Raw genomic sequence first — 17721 nt, forward strand, 5'->3', positions numbered from 1 at the left:
CTGATCTAAAATACTAGCAATGAGAGGAGTTGAAGAACATTTGTGTTTGTTTCTGTTAACTTGAGGAGTTGTAGGAATTGTGGGTGGATGTGAAGAGAAATACTAATGAGAAACTATCACAAAGCCTTGTTGTAATTCCAAAGTCCAAACTGCCCCTTTCTTCGTTTAACAATTTTCTAGTCAACTGCTAAAGGCTTATGGTAATTCCAGATAGAATAAAGAAGGCTAATAAGAGGCAATCAAAGAGGTGTTTAACAAATAGAGGAGTCTCATTAACAAGACATCGGATTGCAGATAACATTTCTAGCAGTAACCTTTCATGGTTGGAATTGGAGAGTAGATCAAAATTCATGTGGGTGTGCTTTCAGTTGAATCTTAAGACTAAATTGATTTCAAACATGTTAGAAAATAAAAAATGAAAGTTGCAGCTGGTTTTCAATTGTCTTCTGTTTCGCCGATGGAACTCTATTCTTGTGCCTACAAATTAAAATCCAGTAGAAAATTTCTCATACACAAGCACTAATGCAACAAAGAGTGCTGAAATTCCTTGCGCAGAAAGTGTGAAGATCCATGAAAACTTAGCTTGTTCCCCACATTCTTCAATGTAAGCCATTTAATTATCGCATTCTAATCAAAGAACCCACAAAATCACCAGCACCTTTGACAATAGAAAGAATGCTGTTTGGCAAAACATTACCATTGCCTGTTATTGAAAGCTTAATTATTTGATTGGAATTTGGATTTTACAGAACAAAAAACCAAAACAAAAACAGCAGCCATTAAAGGCTTCTCAGGAAGAAAAATTGTGCGCGCAGCGACACGGAACCCATGTTTACGAGAGCTTGTGATGTGGCAGATAAATCGTAAAACAACAGCCTAATAGCGGAGCCAGTAGGTCCTGCGCCTGAACCAGTTGTAATCGGGGAGGCTCTGGATGGGCCCCATCGCGGCAATTGCAACATCCTGTAAAAACCCCCACAAAAAACAGATATCAATGCGTGAGAAAAACAATTACTAACTTCCTTAAAGAACAACGTCCTCTCATTCACTGTTGTTAAAGTCGTACGATTCAAATCGAAATGTGGGTTGAACGATTCAAATCGGAAGAAACGTTTTTCGTAAAAAAATAGTACGATTCGACTTTGAATCGTGTGTTTTTACCATTCTTTTTACGATTTTTATGATTCTGTCTGTTTTGGATTTGAGAAATGATTGTGATTTCAAAATGAAAATCATTTCAATATGCTTTGTTTAATGCTAGCATTTCTTTGTATGATGATTATTATAGAATGGGATTTGCTAGTGTCCATTGCAGCAGGCATTTTGCGGATGGTCTGTTGCATCTGACAGCAGCCACCTCATGAATGAAGACAAAATCTGCTGAAAAATGAGCCTCTGTGGCTGCTGTCAGATGCAACAGACCATCCGTGAAAGGCCTTCTGCGATGGACGCTAGCAAATCCCTTATAGAATTGAGAATGTGCTTTGTTTACTCTTGTGAAAAATTATATAATGATTTTTTGTATAGTGAATATAGTTTGTGCTTTGTTTAGTGATTTATTGTACGATGAATATGGTTTGTGCTTCGGATTATTAATCATGGAAATTTATATTTAATTTAATAGTTTTGAATGAAAACTAGATAATTACTCATTTTATTCTTATTTAATACCTTTTTATATTTTTTATATCTCTCTCTCTCTCTCTCTCTCTCTCTCTCTCTCTCTCTATATATATATATATATATATATATATATATATATATATATATATATATATATATTCACATGGTTCAATATTTAATACTAGTATGCAAATTATTGCAATATACCAATCCTTACCCTGTCAAATATAAACCGATTTGCAACACGTTTGACGGTGCTTGCATCCACTGCATCAATTCTTGCAAACAGTTCAGCAAACGGGATCCTGCGGCCATATGTAAGTAGCTGCGAGAAAAAGAAAAGTGGCTGTAATATAGGTGAAAGAGAAAGAGAGTGACCTCTTCAGAACCAACAAGAAGTTCCCAATAAATATTTACCTGGCGACCTATATCTTCAGCAACAGGACTGGTTCCATCAATGTGTAGTAGTAGAGAAGATTTCAGCTGTGAAACACCACGTCAGTCATAATGATATGCATTCTGAATTTTATTATTATTTTTGCTCAATCTGAAAGCAATATTTCAATTACACTATTAGAAGAGAGAAACTGTTCTGCATTATCCTAGAAGAGGAAACAAAATTCTATGGGCAATCAGAAAATCCACCAAACAAGCATGGATAAAATATCATTACTGATACCAACCTAAGTCAACAAAACTTAGCTTTTTTCAAAATATAAATTTTAAAATCGTTTTTTTTTTTTTTGGAAATGTATATTGACATTTTTTCTCAATTTCGTAATGTCAAAATTTTAAAAATAGAGAAACTCCATTTATTCATTTTAAAAAATGAAAAAGAATACTTCGGAGTGGGCGAGTGTTTCTCCCTTCAGGACTTATTTTTCTCAAAATCACCCTCAGTCTTTGATGAGATCTGAGATGTGTTGAACAGAGAACTAGTGTTGGATGCATTATAAAAAGGGAGATGATATTTTCACCCCCTCTGCAGCACGCATTCGTCCCCCTATAACATGAACAGTGGGCACCCTCAGGTCTTCGAGGAGATCTGATGTGTGTTGAACTGAGAACTAGTGTTGGATGAATTAAAAAAAGGGAGATGATGTTTTTCACCCCTTCTGCAGCATGCATTCGCCCACCTTATAACGCGAACAGTGGGCAACTTTAACACTTTTTGACATCAAATCACGTTAAAAGGGGGGTGAATGCATACTGCAGGGGGGTGAAAATATCATCACCCTAAAAAAATGTATTGTTGGATGAATAAAAAAAATGTATTGATGGATTATCCGAACTAGCGTCTGCTTATAAATGATCTAATTCTATTATATGCCGATAAGCTCCAAATGCATTTTTGTTAGTCTGAGGGTGAAAAGTCAAAGTTAAGACCCTTCTGTCGATGTGAACAAACCACTGCGTAAGTTTCAAGAGACTTTAATTTTCTACTTTATAGTTTGATAACATGTATTGACAGCTATTTGAGAATTTTGGATTATAAACACTTTTTTTTTTTTGAAAAGTGGATTATAAACACTTTTTATCCCATTTTATTAAAACAATGTAGTGACCCTTCCGTCTGTGTGAACAAACCACTTCACAAGTCTTAAGAGACTTTAATTTTCTATTTTAGAATTTCTTTAACAGATATTAGAGAATTTTGGATTATAAACAATTTTTATCATGTCATTTAAAAAAAACACTTTTTATCATGTTTTATTAAAACAAAGCTGTTTTAAACCCATTTTTTTCACTCGCCGTACTTAGTCATTTTTGTTTTATTTTTCTTGGACAGTTTTCTATCCATTTTTCTGAGCCAAAGACATTTAAACTCATCTTTTTAGCTCACCATTTTCCCCATCATAGGTTTTGCTAACTAAGGTTCCAACAAATGCCCTCATATTCTCAAGCATCCAATTAGTATGCACATGGATCTCTATTTCTAGCCAGCTGTATTTTGGCAGATTCATTGAGCTAAAAATTGGCCATGAAGCTTATATGCATCAGCATCGCATTTGGATAGGAATGTATAACCCAATTTCTTCCCACAAGCGGCAATACAATGGTCCGGATTCCATGCCGAACAAGTATGAGGGCACATCAGATCTAGGCTGCAAACAATCAACAGCTGAAATTTTCTTCAACCATTTTCATCACCCTCAATCAAGGGGCTAGTCATATTCGATCTAATGGGACCAGTAGCAATGGGGCAAATTCATGGAAGCTGCCCACCAGATCAAGGAACCGATCAATTTAACAGTGTCAAGGTAACTTGACTAGCATTTTACATTTTTTTATCAGTAACGAAGTTTTATTGAAAAGGAGAGTTACATACTGCCTTCATGGTTTGATCTAGATTGCTTTAAAGATGACAAAGATCTTATTAATGACTAATGGGAAGTCCTGGGTCGATATGACCCTACCGCGAATAACATCGAACAAGCTACGAACAAGCTACAAAAAAGAATAAATGCTGCTCCTATCCGCATCACCGACTCTATCGATTCCTTCTCTATCTACACCATCCACTATGCAGTTTGCACTTCTAGGAATGTGTCTAAATGAGGGAACCAACTCCCCCTCAAGGCTCTGTCGGGCTAAAGCCTATACATTCTAATCACCCTTCTCGTAATTTTTCCCCATCGCCCTTCCATAATTTGTCCCCTAAAAATTTTCCTCAAGGTCAAAATTTTCAGATTTTTCATTCATTCTCTATCATGACCAATACCATACTCTCTCTCCCCCTCTAGAAGACCACCAATTAAGCCCCCAGGCTGTAAGTCTTGGCAACTCCCTCTCTTTAGCCTATAATATACTCTAATCACCCTTCTCGTAACCGAGCATCTCCTCCGCTAGGAGGGCGTCCATGAGCACATCAAAACTACTACTTCAAGAATATCAAGGTAGGATGAAGAAGAAGATCAAGATCTAACAAGAAAAAGCTCGACATACATCTTTCCAATTGATGACAGCTTGATCGGTAGCTAAAGCATTAAAGTCTATCAGGAGAGAACATAGATTGCTAGAAACAACAGCAAAGTGATGATATTAATTTTTTGAGGTATATTGGAATTGGTAATTCCAATGAAATGAAGGCGGGACACTTCTGGAGAGCCCTAATCTTTCCCAAACCCCTTCAGACGTCAATTATGGAAAATGAGTCTAACGGCTTAGCAATGTGAAGAGTTGCAAATATTGAGGCAAAGTTCCATAACCTTTGAATTGACATTCAGATCTCATTCCATCACGTCATAAGATGCATTGTAGATTATCCAAGAAATGTGGTGTGTGTACATGTGTATGCATGTGTGTGTGTGTGTGTGTGTGTGTGTGTGTGTGTGTGTGTATAACTTGATTTGAAGGATGTATGAGATTATTCCCACCCTCTGTTACTTGAATTGAAAGAGTTTCTTTGTATATTTCCCGAGAGCACTCTTTCCGTGATCAGTAAAATTCTGTCATGCATTTATTAAGGTATAACACATACATAATTACATAGACTAGATACAAACATATGCGCATGGGTGTGTGCGTGTGTGTGTATATATGATGTATATGTGTATGTCTGTATGAGGCTATAAAATCAAGTCCTCTATAAGAACAAGGAAAAGGAAATTTTCCTTACATTCTTCATCTCAAAAAATTCCCTAAATTTCAGACTAATGACCATGTAATTCAGCATAAACTACACATAGAGCAAAGTGGCAGCACTACTCTATTCAACTCCGAACGAATTAGTCAAATTTAAATATGCAAACAGTTTAAATATACCATTAAAAAAACAGATTAAATATATTGCCATAAAGTAAACTGTTTTTTTTTTCTTTTTCAATGGCTATCACTATAAACTGCTAGCATCACAATAGGAAAGTAGGATTCAAGAGGATTGAGTCACAAGTAGAGGTTAAAGAATCAACTAGCAATAAAAAACATACAGATTGCCATAAATCCAACACATGTAGCCACTTTACTCACAGTACAGTAGCAAGAGCAAACATGTATATGCGTGCATAAGAACCACTAGTAGAGTATAATATAAAGGGATTTGCTAGGGACCATCGCAGAAGGCATTTCGAGGTGGTCTGTCGAAAGTCAGACCAGCCACCTCATGAATGATGACAAAATCTGCTGAAAAGTGAGCCTCTGTGGCTGGTCTGACATGCGATAGACCATCTGCAAAATGTCTTCTGCGATGGTCCCTAGCAAATCCCAAATATAAATGACACACCATCAGTCAGCAAACTGAAAAGTTGGCAATATTTTACAGAAAGAGTCAAATTAAATTAGTCCTGGTCATTTGTCATTGTATATTTGTGGCTATATCATACTTAAAGTGATGTTTATGTATAAAGAAACAGCGATTATGGTCATATACCAATTCAGGTTACAACATGTTAAGACCAAAGGCCCTGTTTGTTTTAGATTATGACAACCGATTGTAGAGTCCGCAACCGATTATTGGAGCGAAAATTGCACTAAATTTTCGGTCCAATAATTGGTTGGGGATTCCACAATCGGTCGTCATAATCTAAAACAAACATGCCCTATATAGAAGACATGGTTTTAAATTTCGACCGAAATCTGAAATTTCGGTGGAGACCGACACCGAAATCACCCAAAACCGAAACGGTCATTTATTTCGGCCGAAATTTCGGTTTTTCAGAAATTTAATATTTCACCGAAATTTCGGTGATTTCGGCCGAAATTTAATATTGAATAAAATATTGAATTTGGGTTTTGTACCAGATTTCGACCGAAATTTCGAAATTTCGGGGTCCGAAACCGAAGTTTTAAACCTTGATAGAAGAAAACAAATTATGTCAACAGCAAGTATCAAGTGCTGACAAAGTACCTGATTGCGAGCACGAGTAACATCAGCTTCCGAAACCCGGTACGATAACTTGCTGATCTCGTACATAATTGCATATGACAAATCATCCAAGCAGTCCGGCTGATCATAGAATTGGTTAACAAAATAAAAGGATCAATTAAAATCTTCACTTGGCAAATACATTCTGAAAGGGCTCAAACATAAATAAGTACAAACTAGACAAATACTAGAAAGCCCATAAGATATTACTCTACTCATGGTATCGCATAGAAATGCGTAGTGCAAGCTATGAGCAGAGATAGGCTGAAAGATGTTGTAATGTCCCAGAAAATTATAACTGGATTTCGAAGCTTCCGCTGGAAAAATAAATAGAAAATATCATGGTAAAGTGTAAATGCTTGTTATGTAGATCTCAATGCAGACGAGCCAAATACACTTAGCTGCATGCCTTTTGTCTGAAATGAAAAGATTGTAACAGAAAAACAAGGTACATGAGGCATATTTTGATGGAGGATAGGTCTGTCCAGGACAGACTTATTCCAAGATTAAAAAATGTATACAGTGTTGGTCGCGACTTTTATCCACAGATTGGTGTGTCCAAGGGATAGGGATATTCTTGACTATCAAGGATAAGTGCATCCCTACCAAAAACTGGAATCCGCTACTCCTTATTTTTTTAGGATAAGCGTGCAAGCGCAAACACATACATACATACATGTGTGTGAGAGAGAATCAAATTTTCACAAGGTTTAAGGATCTTGCAGCAGGTCATAGAAGAAAATTTAGATCAATGCCATGGCCAGCTTTAAGATAAAGTATAACATGTGAATCTAGTATGCGGCAATGTAAACATCAAGAAAAATGAACTTTAAGAAACAAGTGAATAGGACTCTCGCCCGAAAACATGTAGAAAGGCAGAAATAGCTCCTTTGGAATTCGAGGTCCAAGAGTTGGAAGTTTGTTTAGGTAGAGAGGGAGACTTTACTACGTGGAATCTTTGGCTATAAAGGAACCAATTAAGTTAATTCAGACATTGCTTGAGGGATTATAACCATCCTAAGTCATTCGTCAAACAATGAAATCATTGAAAACGGCCCTAATAATACTTCCCAACAGTCTAATAGCGACAACTCAATTGGCTGGTTGATTTGCTGGAGTAGATCTTGTGACCTTTGGAAGGAAATGGGGGTTTTCTACCAGGTTTCCAAAGAGAATAATGATGTGGCTGACTCTATGGGTAAGGATGGTATTTAGGCTTTGCCATTGTATTGATGAATTGGATTGTCTCAATGTTGAGACTGTAATACAGATACAAATACAGACACGGACATGTGAATGGAGATACGACCCAACATTTTCTAAAATGTAGTACAAGGATACACAAATAGGTATCAGTTTCAAGATATATGACTTAAGACATATACCAATATAATATCATAGAACTTAACTAGATTTAACTTAGACGATGCAATTAATAATAAATATAGAATAGCATTTGTAAGACTCACCTACTCAAAGCTATAATTGCAAATATGATAGTAACAAGCAAAAAAACATGACATTCAATTTCAATAGAGGCGTATATTTGAAACAAGACAAGTGTTTGACTAATCCACATATCGTGTAGTGTCAGAAACGGTACATTGGGCCTGTAAAAGTATCAAATTATCATAGATTATAAATCTTTAGCATTGTATATTTCTTCCTTTTTCAATAAAAGGATCATTACCGTGAAAAAGAAAAAGAAGAGAAACTGATACTTTGATCCTTCTGAATTATAAGATTACTTTCAAATTAATTCTTAACAAATTCAATACCCTGTCTTGACCTAAAGTACCTCAGTCATTGTATGATACTACACAGGCAGAAAGTACTTTCAACATTGAATTGTATATAAAAATCTGAAATCAATCTAACCTTGGCAATGGCATAGACACCAAAGAGGCCAGTATCTTTGTAGTTGGTGTTAAAAGCCATCATGCTCTCAGCTATCTCACTAATCCCAACCCTCTGTGCAAGCTCTGACCTATTTGGAAATTAACAAGAACAATCAAAAGAAAGTAAAAAAAAAATCAATTATCACAAGAGAGAACGAGTATAGTGACAATCAAAATATATGTGGATGTGTCCATATGTAACTACAACCAAGGTTTAAAATTTCGGTTTCGGTTTCGGCGACAATCAAAATATATGTGGATGTGTCCATATGTAACTACAACCAAGGTTTAAAATATCGGTTTCGGTTTCGGACATAGCCGAAACCGAAATTTCGGCCGAAATTCGGTAAAAAAAACAAATTTCAAACTTGTGCCGAAATTTTGGCTGAAATTTGGGACTTTGACCGGAATTTTGTTTTCAGGTAGTTTCGGTTTCATGCAACCGTTTTCGATAGAAATTTACAACCATGACTACAACCAATAAAGATGCCATGAAAACTAACCCCATGTGCTTGCCCCCTCCTGCATTCTTGTTCCACGAACCTAACATGGACTGCATGACCATCAAAGCAATCGAATCCGGATCTGTCCAAGATGCTCCACTGAATGCAATAGCAAATTGTGCAAGTGGGACATCATCGTCAATTATCCGAACCTAAATTGTCATGATAGAAGAAACGGATTAAGAAAGATCCCAGACAGAAACAGTATCCATTGAAGAAAAATAAGGAAAGACCATGACATACGGCATCAATATAGTCACCATACCTCGGAACCAGTAAAAACGGCTGGCTCTTTTGCAACCAACTGAGAGGCTGTGGTGGGCTCAGTTGAAAGCTTTGTAAACAGCTTTTTCACTTGCTCAACTATATCATCATGCTTAACTGCGCCAGCAGCTGAAATTACCTGAAGAGAATAATTGGGTCCCAAGGAAACACCTGTCAAGATGACTACATAAACTAGATTCATGTATCCTAGTATAATACAACATAAAATTGAAGACAAAAGGCCAGCATCAAATAATCAATTCGTGCTAACAAAAGACTCTAACAGAAGACCTCATCAACTCTAGTTAAGTACGAGGCCATACCATTCTGGGAGCTGTGTAATGAGTCGAAATGTAATTCTTCAGATGCGCCTTGGTGATCGTCTTAATATTCTGAGCGGGTCCCAGTATGGTTCTGCCCAAAGGAGTGTACTGGAAAGCAGTTGCATGCAAATGATCAAAAATAACTTCTTCAGCCTGTCCCTCCACCTACAAGATAGAGAGCATACCATTGTCTTATGATTTTTTATCCAACATCGAAATTCTCAATCATAACTCAGAAACAAGAACAGCTCAGCCACTTGAAACCACAACAAAAAACAAACAAATTTTCAAATACCCAAGATAGCAATCCACAATAGCTATGGTAAAGCTGACCACACAATAAGACTCAGGTACAACTTTATCACAAATTATAAAAGAGGGGCAGAAGGTAAGTAGAAAATATTGATTAAAGCCCTGCAGTGATGGATGAAGGGAGGAAGAGAGATAGAAAAGAAGAAGTAAACTGAGGAGAGAAATCGTGGAGAGAGAGAGAGAGAGACTGAACATGTTTGTCGACCACCCTCTCTCCCTTATATATTAATGAAGTGTAATATTCAAACACTAATAAGTGTGAGGAAAAAAATACAAATTTACCTCTAGGGGCCACACCACCTCATCCCATACCTTGACATTATTAGCCTTAAGTATGTTTATTCCTTTGGCCATTAAGTAGGGGTATTTAAGTCATGGGGTATTTAAGTCATTCACCAATCACTTAAGTTATCTTATATCCTATTGATCCATAGTTTAGACCCACCCACTTAAGTTATGTTATATCCTACTGACTAGTAGGGATGGTCCAAGCCCAAGGATCAGCTCTAAGCCCTTATCTTTTTACTCTAGTTATGGATGAACTTGCGGAGGGTATCCAGGATGATGTGTCGTGGTGTTTGTTATTTGAAGATGACATAGTATTAATTGATGAAACCAAAGCAGGAGTTAATGCTAAGTTAGAGTTATGGAGAACTACTTTGGAATCCAAAGATTTTAGACTGAGCAGAATTAAGACAGAGTAAATGGAGTGCAACTTTAGTAATGTAAGGAGGCAGGGCGAAGATGTAGTAAATATGAATGGACAAGAGGTACCTAAGAGGGATATGTTTCGCTATCTTGATTCAATCCTACATAAGAAAGGAGAGATTGAAGAGGATGTTATCCACAGAATAAGAGCAGGTTGGTTGAAGTGGAAGCATGCTTCAGGAGTTCTGTGCGACTGTAAAATACCTACCAAGTTGAAGGGAAAGCTCTATAAGACAACTGTGAGGCCAGCCATGTTGTACGGCTCAGAATGTTGGGCTACCAAGAAGCAGCATGTGCATAAGATGAGTGTAGCGGAGATGCGAATGATTAGATGGATGTGCGGCCACACAAGTTTAGATCGAATTAAAAATGAAGACATCCGTAAAAAGGTGGGGGTGGCACCGATTGAGGAAAAGATGAGAGAGCACCACTTAAGATGGTGTGGGCATATCCAACGTAGGCCTTTGGATGCTCCAGTGAGAAGAAGTAACTCATGCCAAGTTGATGGAGCAAAAAGAGTTAGGGGCAGACCGAAAACAACGTGGGTAGAAACAGTAGGGAAAGACTTGAGGGCTAGGAACATAACAGAGAACATTTTCTAAAGGATTCATTAGCCGACCCCAACTAAATTGGGACAAAGGCTTAGTTGAGTTGAGTTGAGTTGAGTAGGGATGGAGTAAAAAGAGGTAGGGGCAGACCGAAAACAACGTGGGTAGAAACAGTAGGGAAAGACTTGAGGGCTAGGAACATAACAGAGAACATGACCTTGGATAGGATAGAACGGAAGAAAACGATCCATGTAGACAAACCCAACTAGTGTCAGGATTAGACTTAGTCAATTTGAGCAGGGTAGATCCTTTCACCTTCTTCATGAAAATTTTCTAAAGGATTCATTAGCCGACCCCAACTAATTTGGGACAAAGGCTTAATTGAGTTGAGTTGAGTAGGGATGGTCCACGCACCCATCACTTAAAACATTATAAAAGGAGGCCTAAGGGGAGAGAAACCCTAATTTTTTATGTGATTTCGTACAGCCCCCAAGGAGCAGCCACAGATGGAGTTTTTCCACCCTCTTTATCGCAAAAAGGGGAAAAATCTCTCCTCCTATGCACAAGGCATCCTTCTCGCTCCCCTTTCTCCTCCTATGCCCATCAAAAGAAAAAGGGTTGGAGGGGGGGGATCTCTCCTCCTATGCACAAGGCATCCTTCACCCTCCACTTTCTCCTATTTCCTCTATTTCTTCCCTGTTTTTCCTCCTTCACTTCCACTTCTTTCTTCATTGTTTCTTTCTTTCTACGTCCTTCTTTTCCCACCAATCACTACAGTTCCGAAAACAATCCCTTGACTATTTCTAGCAGTATTGACTGCAGCAGCCCCTATTTTCCCTATCTCCTTCACCTCCTATCCCTTCCTCTTCACCTTCACCCACTTTCTCACTACCCTTTTGCTATCTATTCTATTTCCTACAATCTCATACATATTTAGGACCGCTGGAACTGTTTTAGGGGGTTGTTCACTTCATCCTAAAACAATCATCTCTTGTGTCCTTTCTTTGTCCTTCTTGATCCTCCACTGCTTTTGCTGCGTAGCTTGCTGTCCAGGACAGTCTCTTGTTGATTGCCTCCCTGCTTTCCCCACTTTGCTGTAGACTCATATTCCTTATTGGTTATTTTAGTGTTCGGGTTGCACACATTAATATTCAATACATATTTTTGCCACTGAATCACTACATTTGTCAGCTGCTAATATCTTAGACTGACCGGAGCTTCCAGGCTTCTCCACCACTCTTTTGGGCCTCTCTCGTGCAGGATCTTAGGGTAATGTGCTTCCTTACCGAGTGCAAGCTTACCTTCACTGCTTACAGCCTTGTAATATTTGATTTTGATCCATAGAGACCCTTGGGCCAGTTACTTTTCGCCTATGCTTTATTCTTGAGACCCATTACCCTAGATAGGCAGTTACTTGGGTCCTAGAGCTTACATTTACTTTGCTTTCAATGTGTAGACAGACCATTCATGTTTGTTGCCCATATCTATGTATTGTTTTCTTCTGATGCGAGCGGTTATTTGCAGGTGCATGTTTGAGATAGATTTTAAGCTTATTGTTGAACTATCTCGATGGCTAACTTAAAGTAAACACTATAATGTGATTTGATTAACTTCTTGAACGCCTAATCTGAAATTGGGATTGGTTTGAACTAATTAACTTAGAGGTTAATTCATCAAGCTCCTAAGGTTCACCGGAACCCGCGATCACTCGGTCTGCACCATCATCCCACTAGTCTACCAGCATCCAAACAGACCCTTATAAACTTTCTCTCCAAATAGCCCATGAAGTCTGCTACCTTGTTGATTTCTTAGTCAAAAAATGTATTTTACTAGTGGCATACATAGATGATTTATGTATGTTATTAACATATTTGACTTTTCTAGTAGAATTTTTTTACTTATTTCTATTTTTTATTACTATCTACACATTTATTTTTCCTTTTTAATATGTATTCCACAATTTTTAGTTGTGATTTCTAAAAAAATGTTTCGCATACCATTTCCACATATTTTACATACATTTCCTGTGTTGTACATATATTTTTCAAGCGTTTCTCATACGTTTACAACTCATTTTACGTGCATTCCCAACATGTTTCTCATACATTTCTCACGTGCTTTCAAAATGTTTCCCCAAAAAAATTTCACATTTCGTTTCTGTTTCCCAAATGCTTTTTTGGGGAAACGCGTTTCCCACCGCCGAGGTGTTTCCAGCAATTATGGCACAGAAAACAGAATTCAATCACCCTAGAAACTTTTAAACAAAATAGTCCCTTATTCAGTTGCATGAAATCTATGAGATCCTCCTCTGGATTTAAAGAATAAAAAATATAAAAATAGTCACAGTTTTTGCCTCATAAAAAACAATCAAAAAGAGAAAGCCATATCTGGCCCTCCCTGATTTTGAAACTGCCCCAAAAATAGCACATTTTTCTTCCCACATAAGCAATAAGACACAGAAAATTAAACAAAAAATAAAATGAAACAGACAAATCTAATCCATGAAATCCAATTAAAAATCCATGATAGCTACAAAGTTTTATCACATTAAAAACCCTTAAAATAATCAAATCCAATAAAAAAAGAACAATAGTACAACATCACATCTGTCATTGAATATAAACCTGATCACAGAAAACAGAACATAGTAGCATACTCTAATTCACATAAGTAACCAAAAAGTTCCCATTTTCTAGCCCTGCAGCTATAAAATTTCCCAATTTAAACAGCACATAATTACAGAAAAACAAAAGTGTAATAGTACAACAACATCACATCTTTCATTGAATTAATCCAAATTCCAGAATACAGACCAAAGTACGACGCCTTAGTTCACATAAATAACAAAAATATCCCATTTCCCTCGCCATACAGTGATATAATTCCCAATTTAAACAGTACATAATTACAGAAAAACAGAGAGTACTAGTACAACAACAACACATCTTTTATTGAATAAATCTTAATTACAGAATACAGACCATAGTACCATGCCTTAATTCACATAAATAACAAACAAAATCACATTTCTCTAGCATCAAAGCAATAAAAATTTCACATTTGAGTTTGACAATTGACAATTTACAAATAAAGTCTTATGGTTTACTTTATTCACATCTTGTACTGAATAAATCCTAATTACAGAATACATACACGTAAAAAAATCCCATTTTAGTAAATAAAAAAAAAGAGCAATGTTACAGCAACATCACATCTTTCAGTTATAAACCCGAATCACACAAGAAGGAACATAGCAGCTTGCTCTAATTCACACAATCAACCAAAAAATTCCCATTTTTAGCCCTGCAGCAATAAAATTTCCCAATTTAAACAGTCCATAATTACAGAAAAAAGAGTAATAGTACAACAAAAACCCATCTTCTATTGAATAAATCCTAATAGTACAACAACATCACAACTTGTATTGAATAAATCATAATTCCAGAATACATAACACAGTACCACGCCTTAATTCACATCAATAACAAAAAAAAGCACATTTGCCTCACCTCAAAGCAATAAAATCTCCCAATTCAAACAATACATAATTACAGAAAAAGGAGTAATAGTACAACAAAAACCCATCTTCTATTGAATAAATCCTAATAGTACAACAACATCACAACTTGTATTGAATAAATCATAATTCCAGAATACATAACACAGTACCATGTCTTAATTCACATAATTAGCAAAAAAAAATCACATTTTTGTTGCATCAAAGCAATAAAATTTCCTAATTCAAACAATACCCACAAAAACCCAAATCACATACCTCCTCCATCTCGCGAAGAATAACATCGCGTTCGCGATTAATCCTATCCTCACTAAAACATGAATTCTGCAATATATCAGCAAGTATCTCAAGCGCCTTATTAACATCCTTATCCATAACCTTAGCATAATAAGTAGTCTGCTCTCTCGAAGTATAAGCATTCAAATGCCCACCCATATTCTCAATCTCTTCCTCCAAAACCCTAACAGTCCTTTTCTCAGTCCCCTTAAAAATCATATGTTCTAAAAAATGCGCAGTGCCATTAGTCTCATCAGTCTCAAACCGACTCCCTGCGTCGATCCAGACTCCGACTGTGGCAGTTCGTGAGGACAGAGTTGACTCGGTGGCGACTCGGAGGCCGCTTGGGAGGGTTGTGACTCGGGTTTGAGGAGTAGAGAGGATTGAGGAGTGGTCTTTTAGGGTTGGGTGAGGAGAAGCGTGTTGGAGGAATCGAGAATCGGGGTTTTGGAGTTTACTGAGTTTGGATTTTACTGACTCGGCGAGTTTGTCGTAGATCATGACTGGAGGAGGAGAAGGATCGATAATGGCGGGGGAAGTAGAGGCGGATCTGATGGTTTGAAGGAGAGAGGAGGGTTTGGGGGATCTGCGAGCTAGGGTTAGGAGGTGTTTTATCGCCATTTTTTTAGGGTTTTTAGGGTTAGGGTTTGGGGAAATTACAGAAAGAGAGAGAGAAAGTGAGAGAGAGAGAGAGAGAGAGAGAGACGCGAGAGAGAGAAGAGGGGAAATGGGAAATAGGGGAAGAAGGAGGTGCGTACTTAACACAGTAGCGTACGTTAGAATTACCTTCTTCTTAATTTCTCCAAAATTATGGGACTGATATCCGAACGAATACCTTTTGATAATGAGGAGAGACCTCCTGCTTTACACTAGTGACACCAACTTTCAAATGCTCTACTAGCAATAGGTCCGGACCCTGGGTGTAAAGTCGTTAGCCCCAGCTAGACCAGGCAAAAAGTGACCCGGACCCACCAGGCCCACAAAGGGTCTGGGTCACTAAATTAGTGACCCGTTGAAATTTGACCCCACCCATATTAGGTCCTATCAAACCGCGATGGGTAAACCCGTGGGTGCCCACGGGTGCCTGTAAAAACCCATATAATCGAGATTTTATACAGGGTAAGTCCTTATAGTCCTGTATATTTAAAAAGGTACGGTAAGGACCACATCATATATGATCATCTAAACCATCCATGTGATGGAACACGACGTAAATAGATTGTGCCCCAAAAATCATTTTCATAGGATGAACCTAGCCCTCTGATCTATAAGGTTTCCACAAATAATAATATGCAATCCACCATAGATCAGAGGGCTAGGATCATCCTATGGAAATGATTTCTTCGAGACAACCTATTTATGTTATGGCCCATCACCTGGACGTTTTGGATCATCCTATAGTGTGAGAATAAAGACAGTTTAAAAACAAAAAACAAAAACTAGGTGACCTGCGGGTCCACCCGGCTCATATGGGTGGGCTCTGGGTTCACAAAAAAGTGACCCGTCTGATTCTGGGTCTTTTGTGACCCGGCCTAGCCCACCCGTTTGCTAGGTCTAACTAATTACACCACTTTTCAAATGTTACTAGTAGACCTAGCAAACGAGTGGACCCGACCCGTACGGGTCCGATAAAAAATGACCCGGAAATTTACGGATCACCTGCTCCGTCTTGTTTCTGGAATTTTTTTGATTCTTGGGACTTTTGTGGGATTTCCTCAGGAAACCCACGTTTGGTTGGTGGGCCCAAAATAATCCCGCACGAAACCCCAGGAAGGAAAAAAAAACACTCCCAGGAACCAAAAATAAGCTTGAGAATTTTTTTTTTCTTCCCAACAGTTCAAGCAACCAAAGAAAGCAAAAAAAATTCCCACCATAGTCCGGTCAACCAAACATGGGATTCCCCGTTTGGTTGCCGGAAATTTTTTGGTTCTTGGGATTTCTGTGGAACAAAAAACTACCTGGGAGATTGGTTGGAAAAAAAAAAAAAAACTCCCTGGAAGTATCCTGGTAAAATAAAATTCCCATGTTTGGTTGACCGGACTATGGTAGGGGAAAAAATAGCTTTGTTTGGTTGCTTGAACTGTTGGGAAGAAAAAAATTCTTCTACAAGCTTATTTTTTGTTCCTGGGAGTTTTTTTTTTTCCCAGGGTAGGGTTTCGTGCGGGGTTATTTTGGTTCCTGGGATTATTTTGGGCCCAGCAACCAAACGTGGGTTTCCTGCGGAAATTCCATAAAAGTCCCAAGAACCAAAAAATTCCGGCAACCAAACGGACCAGCAGGTTGACCCGGAGCCTAATGATTTTTTTCCTGGTTTTTCAAGATTTTTGTTGTTTTTATAGGGATTTGCTAGCCACCTTCGCCAAAGGCTACTTCGCGCATATCCTTTGCAATTGCATGTGATCATGTGATGATAGCCATTTATATTTTTGAGAGATTCTTCTTATTCATTGACGTGGTGCAGCTGCAAATGATGTGAAAATATGTTTTTACAAAGGTGGCTAGTAATAATAATCATGCGGGTAAGGTACTAAGTTTTGGATAAAAATGCTTCAAATTAGAAAAACTAAAGGAAAAAAATACCGAAAGAGGTACCTCTATAGAAAAATTACGGAAGAAATTAAAAAAAAAACACACATTAAAACATGAAAACTACGGGAAAAAGACCCGTAATAAAATGTCGTTTCACTTCCCTACGGGCACTCGTGGGTCTTTTTCAAACGGGTCACAAATGAGTGACCCAGACCCAGAAAATACAGGTGGGCCGGGTCGACCTGCGGGTTCAGGTCACTTCTTGCCAGGTCTAGTTACTAGTAATCACCCCATGGGTGTAAAGTGGTTGGCCCCACGCCATCAAAATATGAGGTGTCAAATGGTGGGTCCCTACA

General features: G+C 37.8%; 1 protein-coding gene across 1 annotated transcript; it reads right to left on the bottom strand.

Moving 5' to 3' along the window:
• Window positions 1-567: 567 nt before the first annotated feature.
• LOC143863670 (putative mitochondrial-processing peptidase subunit beta, mitochondrial) lies at window positions 568-15616 on the bottom strand. The gene is made up of 9 exons (XM_077374408.1): window positions 14819-15616; window positions 9476-9640; window positions 9154-9291; window positions 8889-9040; window positions 8366-8474; window positions 6470-6568; window positions 2041-2106; window positions 1841-1948; window positions 568-963 (listed from the first exon to the last, which is right to left on the bottom strand). Exons 1-9 carry the CDS (start codon window positions 15455-15457, stop codon window positions 877-879), a joined length of 1563 nt encoding a protein of 520 aa, XP_077230523.1. The 5' UTR covers window positions 15458-15616; the 3' UTR covers window positions 568-876.
• Window positions 15617-17721: the final 2105 nt, after the last annotated feature.

The sequence above is a fragment of the Tasmannia lanceolata genome, unplaced genomic scaffold (assembly GCF_043159265.1).
Source record: "Tasmannia lanceolata isolate RefF3 unplaced genomic scaffold, GAP_Taslan_0.1 ptg000003l, whole genome shotgun sequence".
In the NCBI taxonomy this organism is placed as follows: Eukaryota; Viridiplantae; Streptophyta; class Magnoliopsida; order Canellales; family Winteraceae; genus Tasmannia; species Tasmannia lanceolata.